A 20,420-nucleotide genomic window follows, 5' to 3' on the forward strand; every position below is an offset into this window, starting at 1 on the left:
CAGCACATGCTGATGTGACAGCCAGTAGCGAATAGCCAATTCGTTTCTGTCACATTCTGTAAGACAAACACTTTGGAAAACAGAGTTAGTAACCACCTGAAACATCGAGGCCTGATCAGACAGGGGGCCCACCGCACCTCACTGCCTTTTTGTTGAAGCCATCGACTGTATATGAAGAGGCTGAAGGCTACAGTTTGAAAAAAGAGTAGTGTGGCCTTTATATATAAGGCTACAGACAGGTGATGAGAGACTGATCTCTGCTCCTTTCTTTCACAGATTTGTCCCTCAGATATTTCCATTTTCCGTCTGCATTTCTCTTCTAACAACAAAGGATAAAAAGGACATTAGCTAAAAGCTGGTAAGCTGCTCAACATTAAATCTTAATTTCATACAGTAGTTTACTTCCTAGGGAGACTGTAAAAACATGAAGGCCCAGAGGGAGCATGAGCAGCACACAAAGCACTTACTGCAAAACCTGCATCCTGTCTGATCAGGGCCTTACTCTGACCTCGCTGTCTTGTTACTGCTGCTGCATCGTGCCGTGTTGCATACAGATAACAAAATCTCTGTTGCATGTTAATACCAAAGACTGTAAAAAAAACAAAAGTTCTTGGCTATTTACACACCAACAACACAGAACACAGAACACGCGGCATAGCTTTGCTCCAGAAAAAGGGGCGAAAATTAGCATGTTCACCTGAGTGTCATGTGTCCATCAGTGCTGATCAGAGCTGCAGCCAGTAAATCACCATGACCAGTATGTATATGACCAGGTGTTTATGGATGTTTTGTCCAGTGTGGAAGGGGCAAAAGAATGAGAGGACAACTGGGACGGCAGATTACAGAAATTCTGGTTGGTTTCCCATAAAGGCCAGGAAATGATGTTGACCTCTGACTTGAAAGCTCTGAACTATGTCTGGTAAACTCCTTCTGTTCAGTTTCCAGTGATTCTCCAGGGCCAGAGGCTGGAATGTATACTGGCTGAGCGCCAGCAAGTACATGTCACCATGGTGTTTCTCACGATGGACAAGAGGGACATGTCTACTCCCTGCAGGAATACACTTCTAAAGGTCTGTCTGTGGACAGATCTGTCACCACTGTAGCATCACAACCGTGCATCATGCAGTCACCAAACTTTACAGGTGTGGGTTGAGGTCAAAACGAAGACAGAGTTTCAAGATGAATGTGGTCCGAGCAAGGAAAGTAGAAAGTTTCAGTTTACTACTTTAATATGTTGTTCTTATCCTTAATTACCATAATGTGAAAGATGAATTGAGAAGGCTGTCTATCAGCAGTGATCTTAACTCACTTCCTTTTGTTCTATTTTCCATTTTTGACAACCTGGATAATTTTGCCCATTATTCCAATAGGTTTTGATTGTGCTTTTATCATTAACATGAGCAGTCAGATATTCATATACCTATAATTGACTATACCTAAAGGTATAGTCAAGAGAATATTATCAACACTGTTTGCAGAATGTATAATATATGCCCTTGATATTTAGAGAGTATAGATGTACTGTACAGTAAAGTTGTGTATAAATACATAATGTAAAACATCATAGACCTGCTCCCACACTGGAATTATAGGATATTTTTAATCCTTCACAATAGTATAATAGACTAGTTAGACCAGTTGTGTCCTCAGAAGTCTCAGTGAGTTCTACTGTATAGTAAAATGAGGGGCAACAAAAAAAAACATATTAGTCACCAATGTACATCACCTCTTATCTCATAAAGACACTGTACAAGTTAGACTTTAAAATACTCCATTATACTTCAAAATACAAATCATATTTTAAAATATATTATTCATAAGTTTCACAGCTTTGAAGACTGCAGAGTTTATTCTGTGGAAGTTTCATGACTCTGTAGTCTGAGAGCCTGTTTCTCACGCACAGGACTCCACACTGCCAAGCCTCGAACTATATTGCTTGATAATACAACCATCAGTACAGACTGTCCATGGCTGTACGTTCCATCAAGGCTCTCACTTACCATTGTTTTGCACTCTCCTGGAAAGCATTTAATTTATGCTGAGCAATGTCACATGATGAAATTGCATAAGCAGAGAGAAGTGGTGTGAATAACAAGATTGGTAAAACAGTCAATATATGAATGAATATGTATCAGTTCCTAAAATGACGTAGTCTTTTCAGACTCGGGGGGTCAGCATACAGACAATGTAGCATATTTATCAGTGGAAGTAATTCATTACACTAGAACTAGTAGAGGAACTTACTACTACTACTATATTGATATGACTACTGCATATGGTCCACTAGATGACTGCTGGTATAGTGTTGGGGTGGTGCTAAGAAAATAAAGCCCTTACCCAAAACCACAAAGGACCTAGGTTTAACACAACTGGTAGTGTTGATGTGGAAAGCCAGCGAGGGATGAGGTCCTGCTGTACCACTCAGAGGGGAGAGGGAGGGTGTGTGTAAAATAAAATATGTAATTTGCCCAGGGGTGCCCAAACTTTTACATATAACTGTAGCATAGGGTCAAATATAATTACAAAAATTCCAGCTGCCCTGGAGCCGTGGAAGGGAGTGACTGCTGCTCACTTTGTGCTTGTGCTGTTTATCTTGATTCAAAATCAGTAAGACCTGATAGCTGAGATCTGAAGGTGCCAGCCATCAGTAGTAGATCTTACATTTCGCATGATTATCATGCTGCTTACCAAATCAATAAATTAATCACACAGCTCTGGTTAAAGACCCAAATGTAATCAGTCCATTAACAGGTCAATTCAGATGTTAATTAATCAAAATCCAGCCAGTTGGTCAGTCAAACACACGAGGCATTTCGTCAAAGGAAAACTTGTATCAGGTGTATTGACACCCTGTATCACTTAATTTATGGTTAGTTTATGGTTAGTAGGTCCAAAGATGAAATGTGTTGAATTATGTTCATACACTTACACTACTCTTAAATAAACATAAGCTGCCAGTCATTCTTCAGATATTTCCTTCATTTTGGTAAATGTAGGAAATCACCATATAGGAGGCAAACTAAAGCATTAATATACCAGTGGATACAAGTTTAACTACCAGTGATGAATATTTTACAGCATTGCTGACCATTTTCAAAATGCATTCTGAATCATTTTAGATTTAAGGATATATTGTTCTAAGAAGCCATTTGTTTCCATTCATTTCCAGTGTTTCTATTTCATAGTATGAAATAGTACAATAGTAGAATCTTGAAGCTGTCTTTGGTTGTGTTACCCATGATAGTAAGCATCATCTGCATTAATGCCAAATTAAAAGCAGACTTGCGTTTTCACAACTCAATACAAGAGTCCAGTAATTAATATTTGGCAAGGTCAGTTTGTCATTCTGTTGCTGGCCAACCACTTTAGTCCAGACAAGAATTTCAATAGAGAAACACAAACTTTGAAAACAATATCTCAGTAATAGGGCGACAGTGCTAACCACTGTCACCTCATAGCAAGAGGGTTCCAGGTTCGAACCCAGGTGTATGTTCTCCCTGTGCCGGTATGGGTTTTCACCAGGTACTCCGGCTTCCTCCCACAATCCCAAGAACATGCACATTAGGTTAACTGGATACTCTACATTGCTCCGTGTGTGAGTGTGTGCGTGTGTGGTTGTCTGTCTTTGTGTATCGGCCCTGTGATTGGCGACTAGTCCAGGGCGTACCCTGTCTCTCCACCGTAGTCAGCTGAGATAGGCTCCAGCTCCCCTGCGACCCTGACAGACCAAGCGGTATAGAAGATGGATGAATAGATCTGAGTGATAAATTTGTTGACTATGTTACTACAGAACAGCAGCATTTTAATGCAAAAAATTAAATGCCAGATATCAGACCTTCTACCTTGTGGGAATCTGCAGTGGTATGTATACATGGGCCTATTTTTGTGCCATGTGATTAAGTACATATTTCACTGGATAAGCAAAAACCTGATAATGGAACTAGAAAATTCAGGAGGGTAAGCAGAGTCTGGGGACCTCAAATGTCTGTCCAAAATGTAAGGGTAATCCACCTGTCTGGGGATCACCAAAGTCAGTAGGAGTCATCATCTGGTGACCACCAATTGACCAGTTGAGATATTTTAAGCTGGACCAAAGTGGTGGGCTGACCGACATTTCCATCCTTGAAGCCATGCAGCTAGTATTGGCTAAAACATGGCTGAAACACAAAAATGGTTAGCCATGACATAAGGTGTATGTGATTAGTGGTGAAAGGGATCAAAATCTGGTGAAATCAGATGATTTTCCATAACTGGCTAATCTTTTAACCAGCCAGTCCAGTCTCAGTGTAGCATATTCACAGCTGTGGTTAAATGATACTTAATTTTTATTATTGATACATTTCTTTTCCTATAGTCAGCTGGGTGTTGTCCACGCTTCACTTCTTTCTTTGGAATATCACAGGACAGCTTGAACTTTTCACCATCTTGAGAGTTCACCCCTCAGTCCTGTTTTGACTGAGTGTGTACCATCTTCTCCACCACCGCCTCCACCCTCTCTGCTTCTTGTACCTGCATCACCTTACAATCTCTAATATCTTCCATCTCCACCATGTCATCTTTGTCTTGGCTCACTGTTGACCTAACCTCTGCCGAAGAAGTCTCTCCTCTTTGACTGTCAGGTTGTCCAATATATGAAACAGAAACCTCTCCTAAATGACCAGCTGCTGGACTAATTCCTGCTTCAACCCCAGGTTCAGAAGACTCTCCTTTCTGGTCTTTTATTGATGTAGGAGATGCCTCATCCTCCAACACAGTGGCAACAGAAAACTCTCTCTTGCTGTCTGGGCTGGCTTTGACAACGGTCACACTACTTATTCTGCTCCCTACAGGCGAGGAGGGGGACAGTGGGCTGGAGGGTGACAGAGGCAAACTGCTAAGCCTGTCTTTAGAAAACTGATCAGAGGGAGAGGACAGGGCAGAACCTTTAAAATCTCCCTCAACTGGCGAAAGTTTAGCTGTTTTCAGGATCCCAACCCTCTTTATTTCTGTCTTCTCTTCTGTCTTTGGGATTCTGGCTACTTCAAGCTGTTGGTCCTTTAGAGATAATGGGCTTGAAACCATATCCCCTTTGGTCATAGGTGTTACAGACATAATACTTCCTGACTTCAAAGTCAGATTAGGTGACCTGCTCAAGGATGGGTTTTGGCCAGCTGGAGAAGAAGAGGGAGTTTGTGGTGAGACTGGCATGGTGTCAAGTTTGGGGCTAGCGCTAAGAGCAGGTGACGGAGTTCGGGCTTGTAATGGACTAGAAATTTTTGATGAAATAGGAGATTGGCTAGAAAGTGCTCGGCCCGATGGGAGTTTGGGGCTTGGAGTGAGGGCCAGGGAATAGGCAGTTTTTGCAGCCTCTGATGGCGTATTTCTTGAGCTTAGTTTGGGGCTTGGCATGACTGCCTCGGATGAGGTAGGAGTTTGTAATGAAGAGGCTGAAGATGGGGTCTTGATTGGGAATGAAGACGGAGGAGATGAGCCCAAACTTATTAAAGCTAGGCTAGCACCAAAACCTGGCTCCAGATCTGGGCTGGAGCTTGGGTCAGGGGGAGTTTGGATGACTGGAGAAACTGTGCTAGGACAGGATTCAGGTTGACCAGTAGGAACGACAGGAGCGAAACCTGGAATGGATCCTGCTATGGGGACGATTGGTGTAGAGGTCTGCAGGGGCCCGGGATCATAATCCTCCTCATTTTTTAACACTTTATCCTTGACATGTCCTTGTTTCTCCGTTGTCTGTCTGGGCAAAGTGGGAGATGGAATGAGTAGTGAGCTGGGAGCAGAAGTTGCCATACTCTCAAATGACGGTTTGATTGGACTGTTTGTACGAGGTTCAGGGCTAGGCCTATGTTTAGAGCCATCCTCACGAGTAGAGCTCAAATTATGGGCCTGTTTTTTACTTTGGGGAGAAGGAGAATTAACAGAACCTGCTGTTTTAGCCTCTTGTTGTGGTGGAACAAGGGTTTGATTCTTTGATAGCTCACTTCCAAGTTTGGAACCAGGTTTTGTACCATAATCAGGGGCAATATCAATATTCTCTGCCTGCACCAGCTCCTCCAGCACGATAGGTTGCTGCTGAATAGCAAATTTTACACCTCCAGTCTCCCTACCTGTTCCCTCCAGTCCTTTAATGCCAACAGGGTCACTGCCCCTCCTCAACCCAAATATGGTCACACTCTTCTTTCGTTTCCCCACATTTGGGGCAACCCCATTAGTGCTCTCTGAGGAAGGGTGGGCATCCTTGAACATGCTCCTCAAGTTGTACCCGCCTTCCTTCCGCTCCTCGCTGTCCTGGGATTGGTCCAGCTGGTCCCCTGAACTGACCAATGGATTGGGGCCTCCATGAAGCTTCTTATCAGTGTGCGTCACCCGAAATCTAAGAAGGTAATAATACATAAACAACTACTTTTAACATTGTTCATACTTCCTCTCTTTCCATTTTATTTTCTGACATTGCTTCTCTATTCAAGCATGTATTATGCAGAAGTGGTTCAAGTATGTGCTGTTACCTGCCAACAGAGAAGACAGTCTGTTCTCCAGGCCGTTGTCTTGGTCGGGGTGTTCTGCTGTGTCTACGGCCTTTTTTAGATCGAACCTGAGCACAGAGGTGGCAGGAGTTGTGCTCGGTGCCTGAGTGGACCGTGTGGTGATGGGGAGGAACACCACCAATAGACTCCTTACGCAACCTGGACATCAACATTTTCATTATGATTATCATGAACATTATTCTTATTGAGGTGACATGTGTAGGTCTAAGCTGAACTTATGCTTCTCTAGGCTGCTCATGAGTTAAAGTACATGGATGTCATTTGGACAATTGATACACAGAGAACATCATTTTAGCAATTTAAAGCAACTATATTTATAAAATCATTTTAGTGGGTCAGACTATTTATATAATGGTGATCATTTAAGGCTAAATCAGTTCATCCTTGCCACTGGCCAGTATCATGCCAAGTCCCTGAGTGCTGCTTTTAAATGGTTAGCTATGTCTAATGGTGTAGTCAGATAACGGAAATCATTTTGGTATTACTGCCAACTGGCATTCAAGCTAAATGTGAACAGGTATTGTAGCATGAACATTTATTTTGAAAAATCCAGAATTAGTGAAGATCCAGACTGAAAGTTAAAATGATTCATTGTGACATTAACCTGTAAGTATGTCACATTAATGTATGCTAAGCTGGGTGAGCTCACCTGGCATCATGACGCACACAGAGATTGTGGTTTCCCAACATCTCGTTGAAGGCTTCCATGTTAGCTACAGGTGACAACAGGAACCCATATTAGAGCAGCACAAATCAAGTACTGTTAGCTGGATTTTACTAATCTAATCTGATAAGAATAAAATTGCAGTGCCCTGGATATGTGCGTCCTTTATCTATTTTCTGGCATAAAAACAGAAAAAGCAGCGAACAGTGATGTAAAAACCAGGGACGCAGGACAATAAACCGGAAGATAAGAATAGATTTAAGCTGACTAACTTTTACTTGGACTAAATTTAACTTAATTAAATCCAAAAGCCCTTTCGGCAATTTTTATATGACTCACCTTCATTTTCAATGATGCATTTGAGGATTTGTTCCACTGTATCCTGGTTCTCTTCATCCTCATCTGAAATACAGCAACACAGGAAACAAATTAAAAACCATATCTTTTAGGTACTGCTGTCCTTTAGCCAAGTACCACACCCATACTGTCTGTCAGCCAACACTGGTTCACCTAAGCTCACCCAATGTTCTAAAAAGGGTTTTCAGATATTTGCCCCAGCACAATGGAGATGAATAGAATCGTGAACGTGGTGCTGTCTTTCCAGGAACAGTGTCCCTATTACTCAGGACAGTCCACAAACCAAAGTTGTCACCAGTGGTTCAGTGGGACTATTTCTTCCAGTGTTGACAGTGCTGTCTGTGCGTTAACCTGAGCAACACGGGCACTGTTGATGTGGTGATGCCTAGAAAGACACCATACACTGTCACTGACATTTACATTATTTTAGAAAAAAACAGGTGAAAGTGCTTTGGACATGCAGCAACCTGTGTCCCCTCAAAGCAGTGAGAGTTTTCAGCTTGGTTTGAACAAAGTATAAGAAGAACTAACTTGCTGGACGTTTGAATGTAGTGCAGGCAAAAGATTTTCTAAATAATCATTAAGTGTTTCAGAGCAGCTCGTCCTTTGCGCTCTCATGTAATTCAGCTGTTTGTACATGTGTCTCTGTGTGTTTACAAGTGTGTGAACGCCCATAAACAGTTTTATGTACCAAAGTGAGTGTATGTTTGAATAACTTTATATGAATGAGTGAGTGCTTGTAATACACTCTTCAAAGAAAAGTGTAAAGATTGGTGAGTGTTTGTATATTTCTGAAGCGCTGCAGGTGAAAAACCCAGCTGGAGAGAAAGAAAAAGAGATGAAAATGAGAAGTCCAGGGCTGAATTCCTTTCCTCTGCGGCCTGACGTTCTTTCACCGGTTTCCCCAAACCTGCCATTTCCCACTTTAACCCTCCAGGATCACAGAGGACATCACACACGTGTCCACGGGCAGAGTAGTGCTACCTGAGTCGAGTAAACTCATCTTTATTCGTTAAAAAAAAAAGATGCCCCTTCTTTGCCTATTATACTTTTTTCCTCACCGTCTGCATCTCCTCCAACCTTCTCCTCCTCTTCATCATCCAAATCTCCTGTTCGGCAGCGGTAACCCTTCTTCTTCAGCAGGTGGCAGATGAGGAAGCCCAGCAGTCCAGTGAGGAAGAAGAGGAAGACCACCAGAAAGATCATGTAGGGCGGGGGATGCTCCCCCACCCCAGAGGCTTCGAACTCAGTCATAATGTGGGTTTAACCTGAGATTGAGAGAGAATTTGGATTTCACGTTTTCCTGCATCTCCAGTATTTGTTTAACCATTTAAATACAAGCATCTTGGTGAACTGAGATGGGTTTGCCCCCCCCCCCTCATTTCCTCAAGAGGTTATTTAGGGGATACAAATGAAAACTGTGTGTAAAATTAAAATAAGGTTTAGATAAAGAAAATAATGAGACTCCTATCTACCAGGATAAACTGGGACATGTCACTTTGTAACTGCCTCATCCATATCCCTTAACGGTGTTGTTTGGTTCCAATTGAAAAAGGTTGTTGATGACAGCCATGAACATTATGCAGCAGCTTATAGCACCCACACATCACAGGTACATTACAATTACTGAGATAAGGAAAATGGAAAAGGTTTCTAACAACTAGATGAAAGAGACAAAGCAATAATTTGTCTTTAAGCATGGTTTTCCAAGAATGATCAGGAAGATTAGAGCTGTAACGCCTGTAACACCCCCATCCATCCCCACCCAGCTCAATCAAGAAAGACACAAATAACTGTAAGGGAAAAAACATACAGACTTTGTCTTTGGTTCAAATCATCTTCAAACCTTCTGTTGTTCCACTGTTGCAGACTGGTCAATATCAAGAGTCAGCCTGTGCGAAACAGGGAGAGAGACAGGAAGAGAAACAGGGTCCATTATCAGAATCTTAACAGAATCTAATCTCCCTTATAAATCCAAATGCATCACGTCTGTCTACAGCTCAAAGACAGACGGGGAGGGCAGATGGTACAAAGGTAGTAAATGTGTACAGCTGCCAATGTGATGGGAAAGAAGAGAAGATAGAAAAAAGACAGAAAGAAGAGAAAAAGAGGGAAAAAGTACAAACAGTATACAAACCAAGTTATTAAAACAGTTAGTTAATAAAGTTAAATAACAGCAATTAATCCCAGTAAAGGATGGCAGTGAGCCAGCACAAAGCCCAGTTCATTACAGCAGAATCACAGTGATTAGTGGGTGAAGTAAATCACTGAGTCTGCCCTGACAGAACAAAACGTTCCACAATGGTCTAATACAACATGGGTGAACTCTGATGTGCTAATTTGTGCTGCTGACAAGCAGTAAGCCGACCTTTGACACTGTTTTCTTATTAGCTTGTAACAATGTTTTTACACACCTGGCTGGAAAACGCGTTGTTAATATTATTATAATTGCTGCAGTACATTATAATATTTAGTTGAACAATACCACTTCCAAAGCCCTGTTACTGCCCGTGCTGGCACACTGTGGTGGAATGGGCCCACTGGTGGTGTTCTTAGACAGACCTGTGCTTTTACTAGTGGGACAAGTCAAAGTGTCTGCCTTGACAAAGGCCTACCATCCCAATCTAATGATGTATGATACTTGATAAACAGAAGGAAAGTCAGGAGGCCTCAGTGGTCTGTTCATGCTCAAACAGTCCTGAGCAGAAGTGTCTGATCAGCTGGTCAAATCAAAACACAGGTGTAGACCTGTGAGGGCTTTCATTTCACAAAAAAATAAATAAATAATAAAAAAAAAAATAAAAAAAAAAAATAAATAAAATATAGCAATTAGAAAATGATTAAAACATGCCTCACTACCAGCATTAGAGTTTAGTTTAGAGTATAACCGAAAAAAAACTAGTTTTTAGTCTTAAAACAGTCAAACAACAATTAACTTTATTTATTATTATTATTATTTGTTCCATTCTGCTACAGATAAATATTGGATTAATATTCTTTGCAGACTGTAATGTAAATAATTACCAGTCATGACAACTTTTTGCTTCTGTGCTCTGTTTCCTATCATAACTGTAATCTGCTGAGCACACAGTATCCACTAACTGTTCACTAACTGTAATCTGAATGCTGGCCCTCTAACATTGTCCATTGCCAACCCTGTTTGTATTATGCTGCATGTCCTTCTCCTCCTCTCCTCCATTCCTAGCTGTCCTATCTTCCTCCTTTTCCTCCTTTCACCCAGCCCGGCCATCAGCAGGAGGGTCTCCCATATGATCCAGGTTCTGCTCAAGGTTTCTTCCTGTTAAAAGGGAGTTTTTTCTTGCCACTGTCGCCTTAAGTACTTGCTCTGGGGTTAGACTCTGGGTCTCTGTGAAGCACTTTGAGACAATTTTGATTGTGGAAGGTGCTATAGAAATAAAATGGAATTGAATTGAATTGAATTGAATTACTAAAACAAAAATGTAGTCAATGTGAGTCTGTGAGTGTCTGAAGAGATGAAAGGTCGTGGACTCTGGGGTCTGCTGGGCTGGCTGGTTTCACACAACTACAGGTTCTTTATTATTATATCACGGTTAGTATCACTGCCTCTGCTGCTGCCACTTCTATCGTTCTCCTTTGTTTTTGTTTTGTTTGACAGTCACTCTGACATGTCACAGGAGGAGGAGCACACGTGTATGGTTAATACCTGTCATGACACTGTTGTACATGCTGGCTCACAGGGATGGCTTACAAATGTTATTAGTTTAACCAGTGCTTTTTCTGCTCTGACAGATCAAAATGTCCCCATAATGATCTAATATAACAGCTGTGGTTCATCTCATAGGAGCATCTGAAATGGTTAAACAGGAACATCCTATCATTAGACTGGCTCAATCCTCAAGCCCCATGCTGTGCTCACACAGCGGGGGCCGAAGGTAAAGAGTACAAAAACCTCCTGTTATTCTGGTTCACCCATTATTCCAAGATGGCTTGCCCCACTGCTAGCACTGCAATATCGTTTCAACAGCCTAAACTGGCTACTTTTCCATGATTATGTTTTTGTAGCATTTCAGTAATTAGTAGAACCATACACCCACTGCAATTAATGGGTCTAAATGTTAATAATTACAGCTCATAAACCTGTATACAGCTGCCTCATCAGAGTTTGGTAGCATTTATTCTATCAGTGTGAATACTGGCTTTTATTTCGATGTAACCGATAGGAAGGTTTGCAGCCAATTTTCCAACAGCAAACAAACACACAACTCGCAGCAATATCAGAGACACAATGTGGCCAAGGCAAGATTATCAACCAGGGCAAGGCCGGCAGCTGCCCTGAGGCCCCTCAGCTGCCCTGAGGCCCCCCCCCCACCCGACCAACAGGAACCCTGAGAGATTGTGGTTTATTCTTGATAGATAACGTGTACATCTTCTCAAAACTTTATTGATCAGTCTCTTCCAATGTGATAACTGATGTCTATAAATAGGAATAAAAAGAGGAATGTGTCTGAAAACCAAATTATTCCAACTTTATAGGCAACAGTGTATATAGCTCCTAGTGTGGCAAAACGAGAGAATCACACATGACTGACCCAACTGCATCAAGACTTACAGACTATATGACAAAAATGAAAGCCAGGAGTCCACTTCATAAAAGAAGACAGAGAAAGGAGAACTAACCAGCATCATCACATATGAGGACACGTTACAGTCACCTGAACCAAGCTTCATTTTTCACTTAATATCCTTTCTGATATTCTTTTATTTTTTTGCAATTATATCCTTCAGGCAAGTTCATGTGAACATGTGTGTGCCTGTACAGTCCGTTTTCTCCAAATGTTATTGTGATATACCTACTTTAAAGACCTAAATATAGCAGATGTGTAATGTTGCCCAACCTATAATCTGTCTTACAAATGCATGAGTCTTGCAAAATACATTAAACTTGGAACAGCTTTTTTTTTAATGCATGTAGCCCAACCAATAGACAGTCCTTACCATTTTCCAGGCCTGTCAACAGTGGAGGTCATCCAAACATGTGAAAGTCAGCATGGTCAGCCAGAAGTGTGCCAACAAATTGCACAGAAAAAGCTGTTGAGATTTGGTTGATAATGTAAAAAAAGTGTGTGTTGGATAAGTTCAAAGTAGCAGACAGTGTGTACCCCTCCTGCACAGCATGGGCTCCTCTTAGCCCCACCTTTCTATCTGTCTATCTACAGAGAGAGAAGGGGGGACAGACACAGTGTGGTGTTCATACAAGGCAACAAGCCTCATCCTCCCTGGTTTAACAGTTAAAAATAAAATATAATAATAATGATAATAATAAAGATATGCAGAGGCCTGTAAATATGACACTAGTTCTCCCCTGTAACACACATTCACATACAAACACATGTATACAAACACACAGCACTGACTACGAGCTAACATATAACAGCTTATCAGTGTTGCCCTCCCACTGGCTTATCAGCATCCAACAACACCCCTCACACACACACACACACACACACACACACACACACACACACACACACACACACACACACACACACACACACACACACACACATGTCTATCACACAAAATGTACGTTACATGATACACAACGCTCTTTCACACATTTCTCGCTACACATCCTGGGCACGTCGTTGTTAGCTGACACAGTCAACACAACATACACGCACCTCCACCCAGTCATATTAATACCCACACTCCTCAAGGCCCTGACTGCAGTATGAATACTTTTGCAAGGCACTGTAACAACTGATGTTGATCTGAAGTGATTCCATCAGCACTTATTCACTTATTCATTGCCATGTCTCTGTATAACAGGACTCCTGTGCTGACGTTGGTCCCTCTCTAACTGACCAGCTTGTTGACAGAGCTGCAGCTCAATGTGAGTGACATTCAACTCTATCGCTCCTCTAAAAAAAAAAAAGAAGATAACAAAATAAAAGAGGTTTGTCCATGGTTTAACTCCCAAACCTGAACTTTAAAGAAAAACAGCAGACACACAGAGTTACAGGCTATAATTTCATTATAATCCTTTACTGCTGCATTTAACTACTGCATGTCTAATATTCCATCTCCAGTGCATCACATCTTCTGTGTTCAAAGACACAGTCAGAGGATCTGTATTCCAGAGCTCTTATCAGTGTTTGACAAAAACCAAACTAGAGCCCTCTTGGTGTTCTTATTTTGTTTTGTTTTTTTGGGTTTTTTTTTTTATATGGCATTTTGCCTTTATTTGATAGCCAGTAGAAAGAGACAGGAAAGGAGGGAGAGAGAGGGACTGACATGAAGCAAAGAGCTGGGGCTGGATTCATGTCCCAGCCACAGTGGTGACGACTGTCCCTTTCTTCATCCTCCTTTTCTCATTCAAGGTTGTTTCATGTTTGTTTTTCAGACTGAATACACCAGGACTTGATTTTTTTTTTTTAGATGTTTTTACTTTCTTTTCTTTATATATGAAATAAAGATTAAAATGCATTTTAAACATTATTATTTCTATTATTCAACAATGTAGAGACTCTATTGAGGAGAAAAGACTATAAATGGAATATAAATAGTTTTGACATGGAGACATTGACTTAGAGCAGTGAAAAGTTCCACAGGTTTGCATCTTCTTATCTCACCATGACCAAAACCTTCACCTGGACTTGACTCTGCTGTTTTAACCTCGCTCATCAAAGCTTCATCCTGCTGTTGTCTCAGAGGAATCTAACCTTCACATTCTTCTCCACAATCTGTGATGAGTGCTCATCGTTCACACACACACACATACTTGTACTTATATCTTTGTGAGGACACTCATTGATACAATGCATTCCCTAGCACCTTACCCTAACCTGAACCGTTCTGAACTGAATGCCTAACCTTAACCCTGATCCTAACCTAAACCTGATTCTAACCTGAACCCTAAAACCAAGTCTGAACCCTCAAACAGCCCTTTAAAATTGTGAGGACTGACCAAAAAGGATAGATGAAGTACACGTACACACACACACAGACACACACAGACACACACACAAACTTCAGTGGCATCTTTGATGAAACAGTTCAATCAGCCAGGAGTCCTGTGTAAACCTAAAGTAGACATCATCGCAGTGGCCGGGAGGACATGGAGCAGACATGGAACCCCTGAGCTTTTTTTCAGGTAGTGGATCACACATCATTTGCATGTCTCTGAAAGCCTGCTGCATTTCCCAGCAGTAAGCTGGCTCAGCTGATCAAGACGTATACATTCTCCGATGAGCAGACGTTAGGGAATGAGCTCAACACACGCTGTACAACATCAAGCTGTTTCACAAGCCAGCAGGAGATCTGGTACAGCTTCTTACTGAGGATAGCCCACAGCGCACGCTGTCTGAAAGTCTGCATGCTGATACCAGCCACCAGGGACACATGTGGACAGGACAGACTTGTCAGCCTAGGCAAAATATCCACTGACTCTTGGTGAGGACCTAAAGGCCTGTGGGAAATTCTATGACGTGGTTATTGACCACGTCGCCACCATGAAGGACGGGAGAATGACCTTCCTCTTCAGACAGGGGGGAGGAAAATGCACACCTCTTCTTTCTCAGTGGCTTTACTGTTTATCTGTCACTAGACTTCGGTGTTTCCTGTCCTGAAATGTCAGGGGGTCATGAATATCAATAGCAAGGGTAAAAAAAAAAAAAAACCCACAAGTTTTCAAAATACTTTGTCTTGAAACAATGCTGTGGTCAGGATATACTATGTGTATCCACAGTCAACCAGCTGACTAACCAACTTTGGCCATCCACTGACAGGGCCAAAGAAATCAAGTCTAAACTAGTTTAGAAGGAACGTTAACAGCCAATACACGTTTGACATTTTTTAAATGAGACGTAGAGATGAAACAGATCTGATGCTGAGAGGAAGGTAGTTGATGCACGCACCCACCCACCCACCCACCCACACACACACACACACACACACACACACACACACACACACACACACACACACACACACACACACACACACACACACACAAACACACACACACACACACACACACACACACACACACACACACACACTCTCTCTCTCTTTGTCCTTTACACACAGTCACAGCTTAAAGAGGCGAAAGAGCTGAGAGAAGCAGAGAGATGACAATGAGTCAGCATCATCACGACCTGGACAGAGCCGCCTCCCTGTGACGTTCGTATACCTGTCTGCTGCGTTATGACAGCAGTGTGTAGCTCAGCATGGAAGTCTCATATAAAACATAACATAAAAGACTGAGATACAGTGAAGGAGGGAAGGGGGATGGGAGTGATGGGGAGGGATATGTTTGGTTACAGCCGCCACTCCAACAGAGTGTGATGACAGGGAGGAGAGAAGGTGGAGGGCTGGATGATGTGGACAGATGTCTTTAGCTGTGGCTGTGATGATGCAGTGAAACCCTACAGACTGAGAGTTTGAACACAGTATGTTTCATTATGCCACAGCTGTTATTATCAGTTATCGGTCAAGATGTTCAGGATGTAACATCCCGAAATTAAAGAAAGATAGAAAGATGTGAACAGAGAAAGATAGAGTGAAAGATCTCAGTCACTGCGCAGTGATTTTATGACACTTTCTTTCAGAGTGGCCATCATCTTTGAGTGATTTAAACAGGCCATAAAAACCATTAATAGTGTCATGACTGGTGCTATTAATAGTAAGGTCATTAAATTCAACAATGGTATTTTACTATGCACTTTTACAATAATATTTGCTTTTCACAGGTGAATTGTGCGCCTTTGTCCTCTGTGCAGGTGTGAAAGCTTTAATTTAGTTCACTGTCCTGTAAAAACAGAACAAACTCAAATGCTCGTCTCCCTGATGTGAAAGGTTTGCTACTGTCGATCCCACTGATCATTCAAAACCCACTAAACCCACATAAGCTACTTGTCAGCTTATTTGTTTCTGTGTGTATGTGTGTGTGTGTGTGTGTGTGTGTGTGTGTGTGTGTGTGTGTGTGTGTGTGTGTGTGTGTGTGTGTGAGATTGACTGTAACAATTCAAAGCAAAGCTAATTCATTAAGAAACAATGGGCAGCTAGTCTTAGCTGCATCACCTGCCCAGTTTAGCTTACCTGGGTGTGTAATCTGAGCCAATTTCTTGCTCTGTGTGTGTGTGTGTGTGTGTGTGTGTGTGTGTGTGTGTGTGTGTGCATCTGTGTGCATCTGTGTGCATCTGTGTGTGTGTGTGTGTGTGTGTGTGTGTGTGTGTGTGTGTGTGTGTGTGTGTGTGTGTGTGCGCATCTGTGTGCATCTGTGTGTGTCAGCCAATAAGGAATCAGAAACTGTCTGACGAGTTAGTTTTTGTACTGTTAAATATCCAGCTCACTACATCTTGGTCACATTTGTTTTTCATTTTTGTTTATGATTTGTGTTTATGGAAAACAAACAAAAACCACTATAGCCCACTATTGGCCAATATACCATTATTGTATTTATTATTATTCATTAATCCACTATCAGTCAGGCAACATAAAGAATGTTAAAGAGTGTAACAAACCAGAGAAAGCCAGGTGTTATCTGTGGCAACTGATGGTTATTTTCCTTACTAATCTTATTCCACATCAATGAGTTACAAATTCACACTACCCTGACTTAATGCAGAGAAGATAAGAAAAAGATCCAATGGAGCTTTATTCATGCCCCAAAGGGGATATTCAATACGACACAGCAGCACAAGGGAATGCAGCTCCATCAAAGATGTAAGTGAAAGATAAAATAGGAATAACAGACACAGTAACATAGATCTGGGAGTATGTATATATATATGTGTGTGTGTGAAATTTCTGTAGTGGTGATTGTGTAGCTGTGAGTGGTGTGTGGTTGCGAGTTAGTTGTTAATGATGATTATCTGTGTGTGCACACTGTACCATACGTACAGTGGCTCATCAGGATGTATACAAGCGCAGGACCAGGCCACATCAGAGGAACACACCAGAGGTCCCCCCTGGTTCAGTATAAGGTCCTCTGTTTTATAGAGAAGTTGCTATTAATGGGTCTGACCATTCTATACTTTGTGTGACAGAGCATTGAAAGGAGGAATGCTACTGAATTACTTACTTAATGGAAAAGACAATAAAACTGCCAGGCAGTAAAAACAACTTCAGCCAGTAACCCAATATAGTCCCCGAGCTAAAAATGGTTGCAAGAGGCTCGAACTGAATCCCTACAGGCTAAAATAGCTCTATAAATAATAAATAATGATATAAATGTGTTCTGACCCAAACAGAGACAAATAATCATTATTATTATTATGTCTTCTTATTTACTGGCCAAACAAATGTACAAAAATGTACACACTCTGAATGGCATTAAGAGTTTTGCCTTCCTGATTCCCACTTGACAGAACTGCATATATACAATCAAGTTTTTGTTTTTTAAATAAGGCCTTTATTGTATTTGAAATGTCATTTAAGGAAAGTGTGTGTCTTGTATGTATGTTTTGTTGTTTGCCAGTGAACAGTATGTGTTCATGTCTTTAATTTTATGGGAGTGTTAAGATTAAATCTTTTATTTTTAGATATGAAGTCGACAACTGAGATACAAGTAGTTTTGATAGTAGGTTAGTTTAACTACTTCATATTAGTTAAGCCTCTGTGCATGATGTGACAGCACACACCGCATGATAAATCTGACTCAGTTCCTGTGGGAAGGCTGGCCCTCTGCGGTTTTCCCGTGGGAAGTTTCCCCTACTGCAGCTTTCCCTCGACTAACGCCAGTTACTCTCCTCCACATTCCAGGACAGGCAACATTTCAGAGAATAGCCTTATCCAGAGGTCATCACAAGGCCCCTTCTTCGTTCCACACTCGGGACGTCTCGGCTCCTATCTTGCTGTGCGTCTTTAAGGAGGGTGTAGAGCTATTAGTACGTTTGGGGGCATCGACCTCCCAACTATCATCCGAAGAATCCCGCACACCAGACCTCAATCGAAACTGTTTCAACTTATCGAGGCTTTATATGTCGGAAGCGACACAGCAGTTTAAAAAAAACACCAGAAAACTCCTCATTCAGCCGCACGGCTCTGCCCTTTAATTCGGCTCACACAGAATCCATTACAAATGTACCTTATACTACCTTTAAACCAACGTTTGCAACCGCCCAAATAGCGCTGTGCGTTTTGGCTGAAGACTTAGATCAAGTGCGGAAAATGTATTTAAATTTTAAGTTTTATTAAAGCAATTTCTCCTTGTTCTGTCGGATTAACCATAGGAATTGACCATTCCTAAAATAGCGTTGGTCTTATGTTATTCAGTAAGAAGATATTTTAGTTTTGAATGGAGTGTGGCGTGCCATTCATCATGCAGGGTCCAGGACGGCGTGTACCAGGTACTCGGTATAAACCATCACCTGCCGTAGCACTGATACACTGCACCATCCTCCCCACCCAGGCAATAACACCCCAACACACCGTCCTCTCCACCACTACAGGCACACTGCGATCACACACAAGGCAGCGCTGCGCTCCTTGTCCCGAAACCAAGCACGTATCTGAGACCTTATCGGTGTGAAGGTTAAATACTTCACGAGTCAATGCTATGACAGCTGGTCCACAGACACCGCACAACAGAGACATCGAGCCAGGACACTCACCTTTTTAGTCAGGCAGGGACACAGCCCGGTCCTGTGCGGTCATGTTCCTGCTGATGGGATGCTGCTCCATGGCTGAGCCGAGTCCGTGTCCTCAGGCCGGAGCAGGAGGATGCGGTTGTTTGCTGAGGAGGGCAGACTGACAGGAAGCTGGGAGGCATCTGTTGTCTGTGTGCCCCTACTCCTGCAGTAAGTTTGAATTCAGCCTGTCTTTTTTTTTCCTCCCCCACAGACTCCTATGGAGCTCATTTCCTAACCGAACTTAACAAACAAACAAAACATGTTTTACAAAATCCCTAAGATAAATTAACAAACAGCGTGGTTTACAAATACAAAATACCACAGACAAATGAATGGATTTTGGTTTGCAGACGCAAAACGTATCATGCTTTCTATCAAAGAAAAATACACAACATATTTCTGACCCATAATGCACAAATACACAAATATACAGCAGGACTTCCAAGTACAAAAAAATGTCCTACAAAGACTAAATAAATAAATAAATAAAAATTAAAAATAGCACGTGACTTTTGCCTCAATCTTTCCGCCGTGAATGTGCTGATGATTTTCTGACAAGTGTCCTCAGCATAGACTGCGATCCTCAGTCACTCGCCCTCCACCACAGCAGGTGGCGCTATGAGTCAGTTAGAACACAAGGGGAGTGTTTCAGAGTTCACTGTGATTTCAAGCTTCAACTGGTGAAAGTTGAGTTCAGTTTCAACTATATTCTTGACAAAATATTTGTTATAGTAAGTCCAAAGGCATTCCCAATTAATGCTCTCAAAGTGATTACTCCAATTTGACTGGCTTCAAGAAGCTGCAGGGCAAAGTATCATTATGTCTAAAAAATGTGTTATTACATTTGTTCTCCTTTATGTTGATAGAATTGAACAAAACACCTGTATAAACACTGACTGGTCCTCAGAACAATTTATTTATTTAAAGTAATTTTAATAATTTATTTAACGTATTTAAGTTATAGAGAGGTATTGGGGTGTCAGACCATGCAGGGCCTGAAAAAAAAGACATTTTAAACAAAGCGTTAAAATGCACTGGACCTCAGCACAGGTCTTACATGGTGGTTTTTACTTTCTCCAGTTAAAACTCTGGCAGCTGCAGATATTCCTGTGAGCAGTGCCTTACAATAGTCAAGCCTGACTGGAAATAAAGCCCTCAGCCGTCAGTGTGGACTCAGTTGATTCCTCATTTGGCCTTACCCACTTGCAAATATGTCTTTAGTCCAACTGGCATTCCGTAACCGGT

At 41.7% G+C, this 20,420-nt stretch overlaps 1 protein-coding gene across 3 annotated transcripts; it reads right to left on the bottom strand.

The window, feature by feature from the left end:
• Positions 1-1,581: 1,581 nt before the first annotated feature.
• On the bottom strand, positions 1,582-19,196 carry rell2 (RELT like 2). Of its 3 annotated transcripts, XM_041048693.1 has the most exons (8): positions 12,538-12,638; positions 9,374-9,452; positions 8,622-8,828; positions 7,543-7,605; positions 7,189-7,252; positions 6,501-6,677; positions 6,102-6,367; positions 5,561-5,731 (listed from the first exon to the last, which is right to left on the bottom strand). In XM_041048693.1, exons 3-8 carry the CDS (start codon positions 8,812-8,814, stop codon positions 5,688-5,690), a joined length of 807 nt encoding a protein of 268 aa, XP_040904627.1. In that variant the 5' UTR covers positions 8,815-8,828; positions 9,374-9,452; positions 12,538-12,638; the 3' UTR covers positions 5,561-5,687. The 3 variants fall into 3 exon arrangements, with proteins under 3 accessions (XP_040904626.1, XP_040904625.1, XP_040904627.1); XM_041048692.1 differs by lacking the exon at positions 12,538-12,638 and adding an exon at positions 19,158-19,196 and having other exon boundaries at positions 1,582-6,367; XM_041048691.1 differs by having other exon boundaries at positions 1,582-6,367.
• Between the last annotated feature and the right edge of the window lie 1,224 nt (positions 19,197-20,420).

This window comes from Toxotes jaculatrix, chromosome 10, assembly GCF_017976425.1.
Source record: "Toxotes jaculatrix isolate fToxJac2 chromosome 10, fToxJac2.pri, whole genome shotgun sequence".
NCBI lineage: Eukaryota > Metazoa > Chordata > Actinopteri > Toxotidae > Toxotes > Toxotes jaculatrix.